The sequence below is a fragment of the Rhyacophila brunnea genome, unplaced genomic scaffold (assembly GCF_057557595.1).
Source record: "Rhyacophila brunnea isolate RB1 unplaced genomic scaffold, BYU_Rbru_1.0 scaffold_4, whole genome shotgun sequence".
Taxonomy (NCBI): Eukaryota; Metazoa; Arthropoda; class Insecta; order Trichoptera; family Rhyacophilidae; genus Rhyacophila; species Rhyacophila brunnea.
Window position 1 is genome coordinate 39,687,927 of NW_028233068.1, and position 16,873 is coordinate 39,704,799.

At 32.7% G+C, this 16,873-nt stretch overlaps 1 protein-coding gene across 1 annotated transcript; it reads left to right on the top strand.

Annotated features, from left to right (window-relative positions):
- Positions 1–1,991: 1,991 nt before the first annotated feature.
- On the top strand, positions 1,992–13,837 carry LOC147067365 (clarin-3-like). The gene is made up of 5 exons (XM_085953586.1): positions 1,992–2,091; positions 3,441–3,557; positions 6,665–6,814; positions 11,142–11,301; positions 13,699–13,837. The coding sequence occupies exons 1-5, from the start codon at positions 1,992–1,994 to the stop codon at positions 13,835–13,837; spliced, it is 666 nt and encodes a 221-aa protein (XP_085809712.1).
- The last annotated feature ends 3,036 nt before the right edge of the window (positions 13,838–16,873 follow it).

Below are 16,873 nucleotides of genomic sequence, written 5' to 3' on the forward strand. Positions count from 1 at the left end.
TCATTACAATGTAATTTAAAGAAAAGAATGGTTCTGGTCCATTTCGATACAAAAAATCATTCTGCATTAAAAGGTCGATTTTGACAAAAACGAATATTCGACAAACCAATCCTATAGCAACGATACTGCATTTGAAGTATGAGCAATAGCTACCATCAATCTGATGGTGTTGAACCTTAGTAATAACCATAGCCTGGATAACAAACAAACTGTACATGTTTTAGCTAACTACATCAAGTACATGATGTAGTTTTTTTGTTCTATTATATTTTATTGCACATAAGTATAAATTGTCTACTATAAATATTGTATGACTTATACGTATCTATAAAGATAACAATAATTATTATAGTAGGTACGATGTAGAAGTTTGTTGGAAATATTGTCACCAGTTTGTGTACTCAAATCTTGGCATGAAACTACCCATACTCAGTACGTGTGGCCCAATAAACTTGTTCAAACGCATACGATGAGATCATTGCGACTCGCTAGTTGGTGTTGGTAGACTTTCAATACTATTGACATTAAATGCGCGCGAGTGACAGACACATATGTCAAACCGTGATACACTTAACTGTCATCGGCATCATTGCTCTCTCTTTCTCCCCAGTTGTAAAGTTGGTATAGCAAAGGACAGAAATGGTGACAAGTTCGTGTGATACCAAACACTCTATATAATATCCCAAATACTAGTAAGTATTTTTATAATACAAGTTTCGATACTAAGTATTTTTTTATACTGGTAGTAAGTATAGTTGAGAAATTCCAAAAAGCGATAAGTCCACATTTCATAACATTCCAGATTAAAAATATATCTTTGTAAATAATGAAAAAGTTCATTATTTTATCTTTAGCATTATTAAAATTGATGTCGCTAGTTTCAAATCAATGATTTATAATAAATTAAGTACTTACTCTAAAAATATTACAAATCTATTTTCTATTATCTTCTTAGTATTAAGTATGTATATAAATTATGACATACTTGAGACATTTTTGTAAACTTTCGATAAAGATGACATAAAAATAATTCAGAAGATTTTTCTATTAAGTCTAGCTAGTCACACCACACCTCCAATCTTGCCAAATTAATGTAGGCACTTCATATAGATGAGGCGTCTAATTCCAAAAAGTGATAAGTCCACATTTGGTCAAAATCGAGAAAAAAATACGAACGTATTCTTTGCATAATTTTACACAATATGTATTGATCTATAAGTTCAAAAACGCGACATAACCCTACGAAAAAAAATATTTTATGTCTCGATTTATTACAAAAAGTGCCAAGTCCGTGTTTCATAATATTTAAAGCTTGGTTGATTTCGCGCGTGTTTAAGTCAACCAATAAGGGAACGTTCAATATTGAAAAGGGCGTCTCCCATGCTGTAGCATCTGGTAAACTTATGATACTGCCACGGAAATATGTGCCTTATGCGGGATAAATTAAAAAGTGAAGTACAAGTAGCACTAAGTCCAATTTTATTTTGCCTATATTTATTACATTTAAGAGTTTATCGGCTGAAACAAATTGCCATTTGGTTCTAATTTTGACATAGAATACAACAGGAAAAAAAATCTCACATTAAAACAAATAATTGAAGCTAGAAACATAAAAACGTTGTTTCCCGATAATATTGAATTATGGACTTGTCGCTTTTTGTAATTAGACGCCTCAGTTAGTCTTTAAAATCGACCAGTTTTCCCACCTCGAGTACAATGCATCTTACGCTATCTAAGTGCCAAATGTTTTCTCCTCCGTAAATGTTTGCTCCATTCCAAAGAATGAAAAATGATTAATAATGTTCCAAATTTAATTGACAATGTCCTTTCAAGAGTTCTTCACATAAAAATATGGTTATTTTAATAACAAATTTTCTCCTTTTATTTCAGTAGTAATCATCACTCGGTGAATGAATCTCATGTACTATTTTAAAATCGGAAGACGATCAATGACAGCTACACTCAAACTTTAAAATTATAAACTGCGTAAAATGGCAGTGACCAAAAGAGGATATATATATGGTACTTTCATAATTTCATGTATGTCAGTTGCCCTACTTATAGGAGCATTTGGAAGTCAAAGTTGGGTAAGTGAAACTTTATTATTTTAAATGATTGTAACAATACTTAATACCATGAACTATAGACATACCTATTAGCGTGAAGGTTTGATAGTTTTGCCCTGGGACAAGACACAATCGTAGTGGTACCAAATGAAAGAAAGCGATGTAAGACTATCAAAAAGAATTTCTAAGAAATTCTCAAGATTTTTCATATATGTCTAATTCTTGATCTATAAGAATCGTAAGATAGTCGAGAAATCACAAGCTCAAAGTTCACATGCATCGCAACTCAGACGGAGAGTTTCGCCTATAAAAATACTGACGTACCTAATTATTGAAGAAACATATTATGTAGGTATGTCTGCGAAAATCCAATAACTCCAGTTTTCTATCAAATTGACTTATGAATGCTATAATATTTATTTTTTCAGTGTCTTTTTACTGAAAGAATAACTCCTATCTGCTATGTTACAAAAGTTATCAGCATGCCTGGTTTCATGTAACTCCATATGCCTGACTTTTAGTCTGCAAAAATCCAATAACTGCACTTATAGGATTTTTTCAGAAAGATCAGGAAAATAATTTTGAAATAATGACAACACCAAACCCAATAACTCCACGTGCCATATACATATTATGTACTTGGCCGCCAATATGCTGCAAGTCGTGTTACACGATATTGAGGAAAATTTTAAATAATTAACAAACCCATATTTTTGCTTTTAAAAGGATTTTTTAAATATTTCCTACCGTCCGACAAGAAGACCTAGGCAATAACCGGAAGTCGCTGGAGTCGAAGTACGATTAACTAAATAGAAGGGGCTTGTTAGTTCACAGTTTTAACACGTGGACAACTCGTTGATAACCGGAAATCGTTGCAGTCGAAGTGCAGTTAAAACAGGAGGGGTTTATTGGTTCACAGTTGACAACACGTTGACAAGAAGATCTTGTTCGACAGTAGACACAAAGAGTTTATATCGACTGAAAAAGAATAAAACTAACATTTCGTACAAGATTTAAGATTTATGAAATAAGAAAAAGAGAGAAAGTCTTAAATTTTTTAAATGAGTTCAGAAAAAAAATGAGTTGAAACGACAATGTTGATTAATTAATCAATTTCACAAGGAAACAAAGAAGTGTCCATTAAAAGTTGTCCGGAACTCTCTTCTTCTGGCTCTACACATAAGTGAATGACAAAATAAATCAATGTCAGTATATGTATGTATTACATTTTTTGCCTTTACAGAAAATGTTGGTTTCTACTAGTATGAGATTTTACCTCCGGGTTTCACGCAGGTCCAATTGTTGATAGATCATTACAAAAGTAATGCCGAATCAACATAATTATTGTGAAAAATATTTTTCAGGTGGTGGGAGAAGCTGATTTAGAAGACGCTGGTGTAAATACTGCAAGTAATTCCATCAACTTTGGCCTATTCCAGGGCACATTCATAAATAGATTCTTTGGAACAGCCAAAATCGACGAGGTTTACAGTAAGAATTAAAATTATTTAATTCAAGATTTAATGGTACTAATATCATGTTTAAAATTAAACTGAAATAATCATTTATTATAGTAACGTATTTACTGATATAATATTATGTATTGCTGTGGCTGTGGCCGCGCGGCATAAGCGTTGGACTATAAAGCCGTGGGTCCCAGGTTTGAATCCTGGGTCTGGCAAGTACACATATTGTTTTTCAATTTGTGTGTGTCAGGGTATGGACCTAATAGGTTGAGCAAGTGGCTGACATCCATTTCTCGTAAAAAAACAAAAATCTGTCAATACAAACCTCCACTCTGTGGAGGCCCATATGATCCTATCAGGATCGGACATGGTCAAAAAAAAAAAAAAACAAAAAAATATATTATGGATGCAGGCGTGATGAAAATAAATTAGTTAAAGTACATTCACAATGTTGATGTCGTGATTTATTCGTTGATTAATTTTATACAATACAATTTTTTCATTTACCATATTAATCTATTTAAGAAGTCGGTCATTACATATTAAGTGGTTTTATTTTGTATTTTAGTGACTTGCGTGTTGGGGCAAAATGCATGTGCCCTTAGCTGCAAAACAACGTTGAGCGCAAGACAAGAAGAAGTAAGCAAAATCCATCCATATTATTGAACTTAATACAGAGATAACTGATTATAGGTGTTCCACTAATAAAAAATTTTGTAGGTATAAAAATTGAGATATCATATAAGGGGCCATTCACATATGATGTCTGATATATTGTGATGATTTGTGACGAAGGGGAGAGGGCAGCGCTCGAAATGGAAAAATTTACGAACCGGAGCGCTCGACAGTTTTCTGAAGATTTTTACATAGTAAAGTTATCAAAGTATATGCGTTTTTTTCATAAAAATAAGTGTGTTAGATATTATATGGCCTATCCAGCTCAGACGGTCAAATTATTTATTCCACGAGACGGAGTGATAATTTTACCGATTTCACGAACAGGAACGGCGCTCCAGTGCGTTCCGGTCCATTTCGAGCCCTGGGGGAGGGGGGTCAGAGAAAATGTCACCCCACAAAATAAAGCAAAAATTTAAGGAGATTAAAGGATAAATATTTTTTTTTCTGTTTTTCAACATTTAGGGGGAGTGTCAAAAATATGACGTAATATAGACAGGGGGGTTAAAGGTTATGTGTCGAAATGTGACGATGGGGGGGGGGGTTAAAAATATCCAATCGTGTGATGTCATAATATGTGGACTAATGTCGAAAAATTGTTCCCACTGAAAATATCTCATATTTACATTTCTAAAATCTGGCCACCCTACTGTTGTTCAAATTATTCATTTAGTTATGATTCGGTGGGTGCTTTCTTAATTTATGTCTGCTCTTTAGTTAGAGAATATGAACATCATAATATGGCACCTGTAAGAATCTTTGTCGTTCACCTGTCTTTTTGAGTCGTGCCAGTATCCTGTAGCTCTACACTCCCAGAAGAATTACGCACACCATTCTACTAGTCATTCCGAATCATGTTGAATGTTACTTCAGCCATACCCATTCAAATAGCAGGCTCTGGCACAAGAGATGCAAAAAGAGCTGGGCTTAGTCCTCATCTATTTTATATAAAATAAGTTTTGTAATTATTAAGTTGTTGTTGCATTTGGTATTAATATTCTAAAAAAATGATGAATAGATAATGTATTTTATTTAATTCCAGATTTTATCAATACTTGATGGGAACTTACCAAAGACAGAATGTGGCTCAACTACCACAAACTCAAGTGGAACAAGTAAACAATTAGTTATTAATTTTATTTTCTACTGAAAAGTCATTAATTTAATACCTAGACTAGTTTGTTATTGTACGCTTTGGGGTGAATATTATTATTAGTATAGAACAATTTGAACTCTGGATGCTTATTCATTTGCATATAGTGTGCGTATTAACGTAATATCAATTAATTCCAAATTCCAAAGAAAAGGGTCAATTATTGTGGCGTCTATGTCTCAAAACCGATATGTACAAAATTCATTATTTGGGGTATCCATGTATGTATGAGTTAATGATTGGTTTTAGAACAATATGTCAACTTTTATTAGCCATGAACCTCTAATTTCAATAAATACAATTTAAATAAAATTGAACATACTATGTGGACTTATCAGATTTTGTAATCTGTAAGTCTAATTTTAGCCAAGATAAACTTATTGATTGTAATAATTGTAAACTTACAATAAAATATGTAGTATGCCACATAATTGGTAATACCCAAGTAACAAAGGTGACCGAATGTCCTGAAAACAATATTTTAATAGTGTAACATGAAATTTATTGTTTTGGCATGGCACAAAAATTGTACCTAAATGAATATCATCTGATTCTGTTTGTATGCTGAATCTGATAATAGTCATTTAGTATTTGTGGAGTAACAAAGTTTTATAAACATCATTAAATATAATATCTCAAAACACTACTTTTCCATTTTGATTAGAACCAGTTTTGATTAATTTTCAGATAAAAAATAAAATATGATGTCATACTAAACACTATAATAGAACAAAATGAGACTAATATTTTTTGCAAACACACCTCTTTCCTTTTGAAAATCGTTGAAAAATTAACATTGCATGACATTTTGTAAAGAAAAATACACTTTATAGGAATTTTTAGACAGTAGCCTCAAACTTGACTTTATTACATACAAAAAAATATCAAATCAAACTAACGTGAAGCTTTCAAATGTGGCATATTTGATAATTATTTAGTTTCAAAGACGGCTCGTTCCACATTTGCCATGTGACTAATATTTTAGTGTAATGTGATTGTATGCATATTTGCAAAAGCAAATAAATTCAAATTGGGCTCAATCCAACTTTCACTTTCAAACCTGGCCGGATACAAACATTGAGTGTAAATAGATTCTTTATTAATATTGAAATGAATAATAGTGTCCCTTTGTTTTCTGTTTTAAATGATACTACCATCATACAAATTGGTTTTTTATTAGTCTGTAAAACAGTTTATTGCATTTTGCAGCAAAATATGTTTTTGGGAACAAGCCATATAAGCAAATAGTAGCCTCAAATATAGACTTTTCTGCGAATAATGTGAATTTTATTTACGCTTTATAGCAACGGAGAAACAAGTCTGGTTCAATGGCGGAGTATACGTGAGCACCATTTTGTTCCTGTCTATTTCACTTCTTTTGTCGTTCATCTCAACTGTATTGGGAGTGTATAACACATCAAGAAATCCAATAGAGCCATTGTTTGGTGTATACGGTAAGCCCAATTGTATTGTTTGACCCATTACCAGTTTAGGGAAGCATAATTCTATCTTAGTTGATTTAATTTCTGCAGAAACCAAACCTATCAATACTGACCTATTAATTTTAGTTCAATGTATCCAGAGTGAAGTCAATTGATTCTTTAAAAATGGGTTTTTTTTATGGACATGTCTGAGTTTGTTCTTAATTTTATTCTTAATATTTCTTGTGAAAGCTTTCTTTTAAACATCGAAAGAGCTAAATTAATAGTCAATTAGTTTAGAGATTCATATCCATTTTAATTACTACCTTCGTGGGTATTCTGCGAAAAAGCACTAAGTCAAAATTTTGCTGTTTTGACTTAATGATGAGGTAATCTTATTAAGAGTACGCTCTATAGTCTACAAAAACACACACACAGTCATATCTATAAAACTGGCGAAGATAATTTATGTTATAAGTTAAAAAGACATACATCTATTTAGAGAAAAGGCACTAAAGCGACTTAGTGCATTTTCTTCTCTCATTCTCAGGCTATATTCACAAAATGCTGCATGCGAAACTGCACTAAGTCATACTCAAAGCAATATCGCAGAAAGGAATTTGCATATGAATTTGTATGAAGCTATTTTTTTTTGTCTCATTCGTATTTTGACCGTTGGCAGGATAAGTGTGTTACTGATTTATAAACGTACCTAGCCAAAAATGTGGTCACGGGCTGCGAAAATATTAAAAATGGCAAAAAAACATTATGAAAGTGAAATGTTGAAGCTAAATGGTAAGTTTTTTTCTCATTTTACTGTGTAACATGCTTATTTAATATTATGTGGACTCGTAACTTAAAAATGTTTATTGCTTTTACTGTTTTGTTGAATATCATTGAAATCTTTTGTTTTACTATAACAAAACTTATATTACATTAAAGTATACCTACTGTAATAATTATGTGATTGTTGAATATCTACATGCTGTTTTGTCAGATACATCATAATTTTGCTTTCAATTGTTTGTCATAAATGATATATTACAGGAGGACCTCGACTTTCGCACATAATTGGTTCCTGAAAAGGTGTGCGAATGTTGAATGTTCGAAAGTAGAGGGAAGTAAAAAAAAATTAAATAGTGTGTATTTTGAAATATTATAAGATGTTTAAGAGACATGTTTAAGTGGGGTTTGCGGGTGTTACCCTTAAAAAGTTCTTCTTTATTTTAAATAAAATATTTTAAATGGTAAATCATTAAATTTACAATATTGCTTAACTGCTGGCACGAAATGTAAAATGAACCAATCTTTTAATATTAACGCAGTAAACCCAGGCTTTCTTATTTGATTACTGGAAGCAATTCTTTATCCTTCCCTTTCAATGCTCTGGGATTTTCTGGTTGATAAATTAACATTGGCATCAATTTTAAATCACCAGCCAAGTTTCCACCAAGAAGCAATGTCAATCGGTTTTTAGAAGGTTTATGCCCAGGGGCAACTGATTCTTCCTTAGATAAGAATGTACGACAAGGCATTTTTTCCAAAATAAACCTGTGTCATCTACATTAAATATTTGGCTAGAGGAATATTCTCCATCTTCAATAATTTTGGATAATGAGGAAATAAACTCTTTTGCAGCATCTTTATCCGCATTAGCCGATTCTCCAGTGAATTTAATATAAACCAACCGTTACTTGCTTGAAAAATCGTGTTAGAATCTTCTTTTAATCTAGCCTTCCAATCTTTGTGCAAACTAAGAGCCTTCGCTTGAATAATTGAAATATTCAGAGGGACATTTTTTTGATGTTGGTCGTCGATCCATGATGACAAATATTTTTCCATTTCATCCATAACTATGCCGTGTCTTTTGGAAACAACCTTTAAACATATATTTCCACAATTTTTAACATATTCCTTAATTTTATTTTTACTTTTCAAAATTGAACATATCGTAGTAGACCTGTTTGTATCATACGAACGTCCGATTAAAGCAAAAGATTCACCGCAATCAGAACGTCATGTGAAGTTTATAAATCCTTGATTTCTCTTTGTTCGTATCAACACTGCAGTTTTTCCGTTTCTCACTCATGCTTATAAATTTTTAGGGTGAAAAATTTCAAATGAATAAAATTAGCAAAACGCACAACATGACACGCCCGCACGCGCTCCTGCGCAAGAATAAACCTATCCTAGCTAGCTCACAAGCAAAGTGACGGGTGCGAGCAGGATGCAAGTGACGCAAGAAATGCACTTGCTTGTGAGCGAGCGAGAAGGGGATATCTTAACCCCACGGCCAGCGCGACGTTTTAAAAAAACGATTTTTTTTGAAATGTGCGAAATAGCGAATTGTGCGAAAGTCGAACGTTCGTAATTCGAGGTCCGCCTGTATTTATTGTTAATACGAGTATTATCTACAAATCTACATTATACTTATTTTCATTCTCTAGTGACAACTACTACTTTTACGGATTTATCACAAACAAAAGTTGAATGGTACCCAAAATAAAAAGGAAATTAGATGTAGCCAGCACCTCAATGGACTTGCCAATTAAGAAGATAGTTTGTTGGATGATAGCCAAATACAGGTTTTTACAATGATGGAAACATTTGTAGACTTTAGTGACGATGACATTGCTGATGAAGATTACATTCAAAGCCCATCTGATTCTTTGGATCCTTTAATGGCATAGAAGACAATAATTCTGGAAATGCTATTATTCAACCTGACGAACAACAACATGATACTTATGTCTATGATTTATACTGCTGAAGATAATAATTCTAGTGATCCGTCTATCCAACCTCAGCATATAGGTAATACTACAATAGATAAATATACCTACCATGAAAGGTGTCCAAAAGAAAATGGTCGTTGGCGTAAATCTAAGCAAAGTACGTGGAAGGTAAATGTGGAGAAAAAAAAACGAGATGATTGCCTACCATATAACCATATATATATTATATATATATACCAAGCAAAGTTCCCTAAATCAATCGATTGTACTAAATGTCGCTATCAGTGTTCTGCTAATTTTTCAGAAAATGAGCGTCTGAATGTATGTAAAATGTATTGGGCAATTGGATCTCACGAGAGAAAAAAGGATTTCATTTTACGAAACTTTTCTTTTGAACAAACATGTATAAAAAAATATTACTAATTGGTACAAATATGTTTTTTCTGATTTTTATACTTTTGATAAAATATGTTTGTGAAACCATTGTAAATATTGCAAAATTGTATGAAAAAAAATATATGACATAGTCACCATATCTGTGTTTTCTCTTTTTGTACTTTAATTTGTCACCGAAAATGCACTAAGTCAAGTACTACCTTCATATTTTTTCCAAAAAGTAGCAAACCTGCGGTTATTTTTTAGTACCACATTAAGAAATTTGTAGCCAATAAAACGATCTGTAATTTGAAATGCATAACTACAAGACCTTTTATATATATAAAAAAAGTTTGGACCACGCAAACTTTCAATCTCAAAAATCTCTCTCTCAGCAATCTCAAAACTAGTATTTTTGACTTAATGCTTATTCGCAGTATACCCACGCTATATTGATTTTTAAAAAAATGGCTGTTATTAAAAATACTTTCGAAAAGCCTCAGAAGCATACCTATTAGAAAAAAGGGCTAGTCAGAGTGGGATTCCAACTTAAATCTTTCACTGTCCACTATGTTATGGCCTCAGGTGTTCACCAAATTTTATTTATTGTCCTTCTTGCACGTGAATAATTATTAGGTAGGTACGTAATGAAATTATTACTTTTTTATTCTACTGATGGTACACAACATTTCAGAATGTTGGATTCTTATTATTATATGAAGTGATTCGTCGTGTCTTTACACTTGGATTGAAACATCAGGGTTGGTAGTGGCAGACTTACCTTCTCTGAAGCTGTGGGTACGAGTTAGAATCAAGTGTGAGGCAAAGATCAAAATTAGTTTGTTCAATGTGAGTTTGATCGAAATCCTCATAAACAATATGACGTATACTGCTACAGATTTATTTTTTCATTGACTCTAAAATCCAATGTGGACTTTTATAGATCCATGCTATCCAAACACATATTAAAAAACAATTTATATAAATTCGTCATACCCAATTATAGTACCCACAACATAGTCTGCCACTTAGCGAACTAGAATATTATTGTCGCTTTCCCTCCAAGCATTGTTCGACATACCATTTTTGATGGACGTAAAAAATAGGTAACTATATTATTTTTTGAAAGCACCAATAGTGTTGTCTTAATTATAGATGCTCTCATCCCGAACGAGAGGTAGAACATTCATTCCGACAAGTGACATGGTATAAAAATTTGACTATATGTATTATTGTTCACCAACTTTCAGGTCTCTATATCTGGAATGGAGGTGCTGCTATTTCTGCATTACTTGTGTTAATAATTTGGGGATCACATTACTCAACAAATGTTAGTCACAATCTTTCCTTTACGCATATTATGATTGAAAAGTATGACAAGGTTACTTCTTCTCTTGGAGTTTCTTATTGGTAAGAGATATTTTTACATATTAATTTTCAATGCGCGCAAATAATCCGCTTTTCTGAGGTGAAAATCTGCCCATATTATTTCAGTCAACTAACTGGTGTTTGGTATTAGCACCCTACAATTTAGTAATCTTGCCTAACTGTCAGAAACAACATTCAAGACTAAAAATTCAAACGAACAAAACACAATGAGAATATCGAAAAAAATCTAAGAAATATAAACAACTTCATTATTTAGCTCATTTTGTGTATTTCCTTCTTCGTACATGTAATTTTAATTATAATATATTATGTAATACCATATTACACTTGACATAATGTGAAAACCACGTAACCCATTTCGGTGTTTGATTGCTTGAATGAAAGACTTGAGTTCCAGGAAAAGTGCCAAAATATATATGTATTAATAAGAAATAAACAAAATGGTGAACGAGTGGGCAAGGCCAGGATAGCACCCTGACATTGGGGCTATTGTCCCAACAAGCCACTAGTTTTATGTATAATTTTATATCCCACTACCTTTTACAGTGGCGCACCCAGGGGGGGGGGGGGGGGGGGGGCAGGGGGCCCTGGCACCCCCCAAAATAAAAATTATCAGAATGTAATTCACCAGCACCTTTATAGAAAAATTTCTTAGATTTTAATTTCTAACACAAAAATTTCGAAAATGCCGGGTTTTTTTAGAAACCCAATCCCTAATGGAACTGTCAAAAAATTCTCCGTGTCCACCCGAATTCCGGAGTGGTGTAGGTCATAGCTTGGGAGGGCTGACAGAGCTCTAGCCGGGGGGCCCGGGTTATGGGGGGCCCGGCGTGTCGGGTTGACCAGATAAGTGAGATAAACACACATCATAAATTAGCTTTAATAGTAAAAGAAGTCGCCTGCGGCGCTATTATACTTCATGGCCATGAACATTTTCAATTACTTATATAATTGTGCAATATATTTTTTGATTATTTGATATTTTGATTATTTGATATTTGATTATAATGGACAGCTCCATTATTAAAGTAGATGTATTATAAAACGCCAATAATTCACTGTATAAGTAGGTACCCTTAATTTGAACTAAAACACAATTTGGAAAACGTTAATTTAGTGTTTCATACTGCCTTTAATCATAGCGGTAGGTAGGGGGGCCGCCAAATATCCTAGCCTGAGGGCCCGTTTCAGGATGTGGGGACCATGGTGTAGGTACACCGAGTGCAATAGACAAAAGACCGATAAATGAGAAATTAGGCTGTGAAGAAGAAAAAGAGCCTATGGGACTAATTTACATTCTCCTCCTTGGGCCCCCCCCAATATTAAATCCTGGGTGCGCCACTGACCTTTTATATTTAAATATTGTATTATCTATCTCACTATCTCCTTTATTATTGTTTCATGACATTGTGATATCTGGAATCTGTGATTTTTTTGTCTGCGACTTGTTGTCATATTGCCTCTTCTTAGCTGAGTGAGGATCCGTTGTGCAGGTCTATTGTCCAATTCTGTTTGAAGAACTTCACGATTTTATTAACATTTCCATCTTCCCCAAAGTTCGGGTACATTTAAATTATTCAATGGTCTTTAAAAAATCTGTAAGTCAAAGCTCATCGTTGTGCCGCTCAAATTTGAGGCATTGGACCACTATGTGTATAATATCCTCCTAAATAACAAGTTCATCACAGAGCTGCGAATCGCATTTTGACATCGTAATGGCACCTGTTGATTTAATAATCAATCTCTTATAGCTTCGAATTTTCGTTTCTGATTATTTTTTAAGGATTGTTTTTTGAGAACATGTTTTCATTCAGCTTATTATTATAATAATCTACTTATATAAATGAAGAAAAAATCTGTTGATGCAACCACCACTTTGTGGAGGTCCATTTGATCCAATTTGATGATGGATCGAACATGATATTAAAAATCCATGTAACTGTAGATAGTTTACACTAGGTATTCTTTGGCTACAATAATTGAAGTGATTAGCATGATAAATATAATGAAACTCGTTGGTATAGACCGACTTCTATATCGAGTCTTCTGCGTCACAGTACCGCATCGCTGACACTGTTACATCACGTGGTTTTTGCAGGTTGATTCTATTACGTCACGTGTTCTTTGCGTATTGACTTGTCATAGCAAATACTCTATCTCTGGCACTATTGAGATAAATTAAAAGCTTTCTTTTCTAGTTCTCCTCTTCGAAATACTAATACATTCAAAATAATACTCGTTGTCTGCTTCCGCAAAGGTTCGGGCATTTTAAAACTCCACGCTATGTCAAAAACGCACTGAATTATGAGCGCGGGGGATGTAGTAGTAGGTAAAGTAAATGCGGAGAAGGGTTTTGGTCCCAGAAACGATTGTGGTGACGTATTGTCAATGTACAATGATAATAAAATATTTTTCCAGGCTAATATTCATATCAATGTGGTGCAACATAGCAGCAGATGGATTATTAGCTGTGCGGGCATACATGATCGAACGGGACCGTCCCCCACCAACAATAAACATAGACAAGAATACAGACGATACTATCTTTTTATATTAACAGTGCTGTTATGTACTCTCTGGATCTGAGAGGTTAAGTGGGTTATGCATAATTAAAACTTATTTTTCTCGTTGTTGTTGTCTGTCATTTGTTTATTTAGCAATAAATTAGAATACAACTTATTATGGCAGAACATGGTAAATGCATTTTAATTCAAATTCTATGACTGTGTTTTAAATGAGACTGAAAAAGTCGTGATTGTCAATAATTAACGCAGTTTACCTCTTGGGTTCAGATATTATTGTGAAGTCAACATAATATTATAGTGACTAGTATATTTCTGCATATTCTATGCTGCCAATAGAAGTATCGATCCAAATGTAATTTCAAGAATCAGGCAAAATATTATCTCCGTTATTTTGTCAGAGTTTTAAGAAGTGCCATCACATGATTCACATGATTGTTACCCATTTGATTGCTTATTGAGGCCATGCACCGGATTCAAACATGTTCTTTTTACTCTAATGGTGTTAATTAACGACATTATATTAAATATAATAAAACATTAAATTTCTGGACTCAATCCAAATGAGATAATAAAGATCAGAATCAATTTTGCTCACTCAGAGGGACACCGTTGACTTAGTTGACAATGTCCCTTTGAGTGGCCAAAACCGGTTCTGATCTTTAATAAATTATGTGAATTACATAATGTACAACCTATGTTCTAATTTATTTTGATTAATATTTTTTTTATGTTGATGTTGATCAAAAAATACCACATTGATTTGATGCGACTGGGAGATTGAAACCTACCATCTGGGAATTAAGTAATCCATGTAATTTTTTTTAACGTTATTTCTTGGTGGAATGGAAAAATAGTTACAAGAAATAACAACACTATTACTAACATTATTATGGTTTTTATATATATTTATATATAGTTTCCTTCGTCTCGTCTTTATAATAAACCATTATCATCCGTCTTTATCGACATTTAAAATTAAAAATGTTACAAAAATGAAACTGGTCTCAGCGTAGTATAAAAATGGTGATAAGTGGGTACCTACTATTATTTAAATAATTCATAATATATATATATATCAAGCAGTTATTTTTTTTTTAATATCTAAGTTTGTCAAAATTGTCACTAGATCTATTATATTAGTGTGTAAAGCAATTTGAATGAAGATCATAAAAAGAATTTGCTAATATTCTGTAGGTATGTATAATTTTTAATGAATTTCAATTTCCTCTCTTTGATAATAAAAAAAATATTCTACTTGTAGAATACAATATGTATAATATTTAGGTCAATGTTGTATAATTTAGGATGACAATGAAGTAAATAATATTATTGTCCATAAAAAATGCAAATTAGGAAATGTAAGTGAAAACATAATAAGCATATTAATATACACAATTAGCAACAATTTCCTCAATATGATTCATTATTTTTATGACACTTGTTTTTAACGAAAAAAATATTGTGCTAATTAATACAACTCTTTGCTATCTGTATGATTTTATTCATTGATTAGTAAGTATTAAAGACGTTCATTATAATATTTATTATATCCGTAAAATCTATGAATTTATTTAAAAAGATGAAGATGTGACGTTAGCTGTGTTCTTTCATTTAATAGAAATTTGAAAATGTTTGGTCAATTAATTTATTTTAGTAGGTAGGTATTAAAGAAGTTGGTCGGAGTCAGTAGCAATATAGTGCTTTTACAAATGTATTATTTTTGTATTGAAATTGGTGGATGCCAAAGATGTTTATTAGATTTATGTACATATTTAATTTTTTTTATTGTTCCTACAATCTGGAGTGGATCTTGCCTGTCTACTAAAGATTTCATGAGAAATAGTCACTAGCCACACTTTCATATCGTGGGTTCAAATATAATAAAAGAACAATTGAATTTGGCAAACTTGTGCACTAATTCAAACCCACAGCTCACGGCTTCAAATGAGTATGTACCATCATAAGTCCACCATGCATGGTGTGAATAGTACTTATTTTCTGGTGATTATACCGAATCCCCACCTTTTAACATGGAACATGTTTTACTCATTATCTACAACACAAAAGCGTTAAGAAAAATAGATGTAGAATAACTTCACTATAGACGCTCAGCCCGCCCCGAATACTTACACGCGCTGATTATTTTCATTTTGCGTTCAGGACTGTAGCCTACATTCTGTGTGACATATTGTTCGTCTGTTATTATTACTTCTTTAGTTTTATTATTGTATTTACATAATTTTCAGAAAAGTAAAACTGTTTGAATCCTTTGGATTCGGTTACTTTGACATATAAATTTTCTTTCGAATTTTGACAACTAGCATTCAGAGAATCAGTAGGTAAAGCATGTTCCATGTTTAATAGTTTTAGCTGTCACGGTTTAAGTAACCATCATCTTAGGGGCCTAGGGGGGCGAACTCCCCCCCGCGAGGGTTATTTTTTTGTTGTTGAAATATTATGTATCTTTCCATTATTTTATTCTTCTTTGTGACCGTGTCCGATCCCAATAAGATCATATGGGCCTCCACAGAGTGGAGGTTTGTTTTTACAAGAAAAGGATGTTAGCCACTTGCTCAACCTATTAGGTCCATACTCTTGACTCCAAATACAAATCGAAAAACAATATGTTTATTTGCCAGACCCAGGATTCGAACCTGGGACCCACGACATTATAAGCTAACTGTTCGACCATCGTATTATTTTATATAACATAATATTATGTATGTAACAAAATTGTTTTATGACTGTGTTCTTGTAATTATGTAGTTATTTAAATTTATAGTTTGTATTACGACTTACAATTGGCGACCGGTAATATGTCGGTTTATGATGTTGTGGGTCCTAGGTCAGGCAAATTCAAATGTTGTTTTTCAATATGTGTTTGGAGCCAGAGTATGAACCTAATCAGCTGAGCAAGTAGCTAACATTAACCTCCACTCTGTGGAGGCTCATATGATCCTCTTAGGAATAAACATAGTATATTATAATGTAATTGTAAATTTGAATGTTAACATAGTGATTGGATGAATTCAATAAAATGCAAAGTATTTATAAATAGAATATTTTCA

Coding starts and splice junctions, on each gene's coding strand:
- LOC147067365 (XM_085953586.1), top strand. CDS start 1,992: ATGGCAGTGACCAAAAGAGGATATATATATGGTACTTTCATAATTTCA. Junction 2,092..3,440: donor TGGAAGTCAAAGTTGGGTAA/GTGAAACTTTAT, acceptor AGGTGGTGGGAG/AAGCTGATTTAGAAGACGCT. Junction 11,302..13,698: donor TCTCTTGGAGTTTCTTATTG/GTAAGAGATATT, acceptor ATATTTTTCCAG/GCTAATATTCATATCAATGT.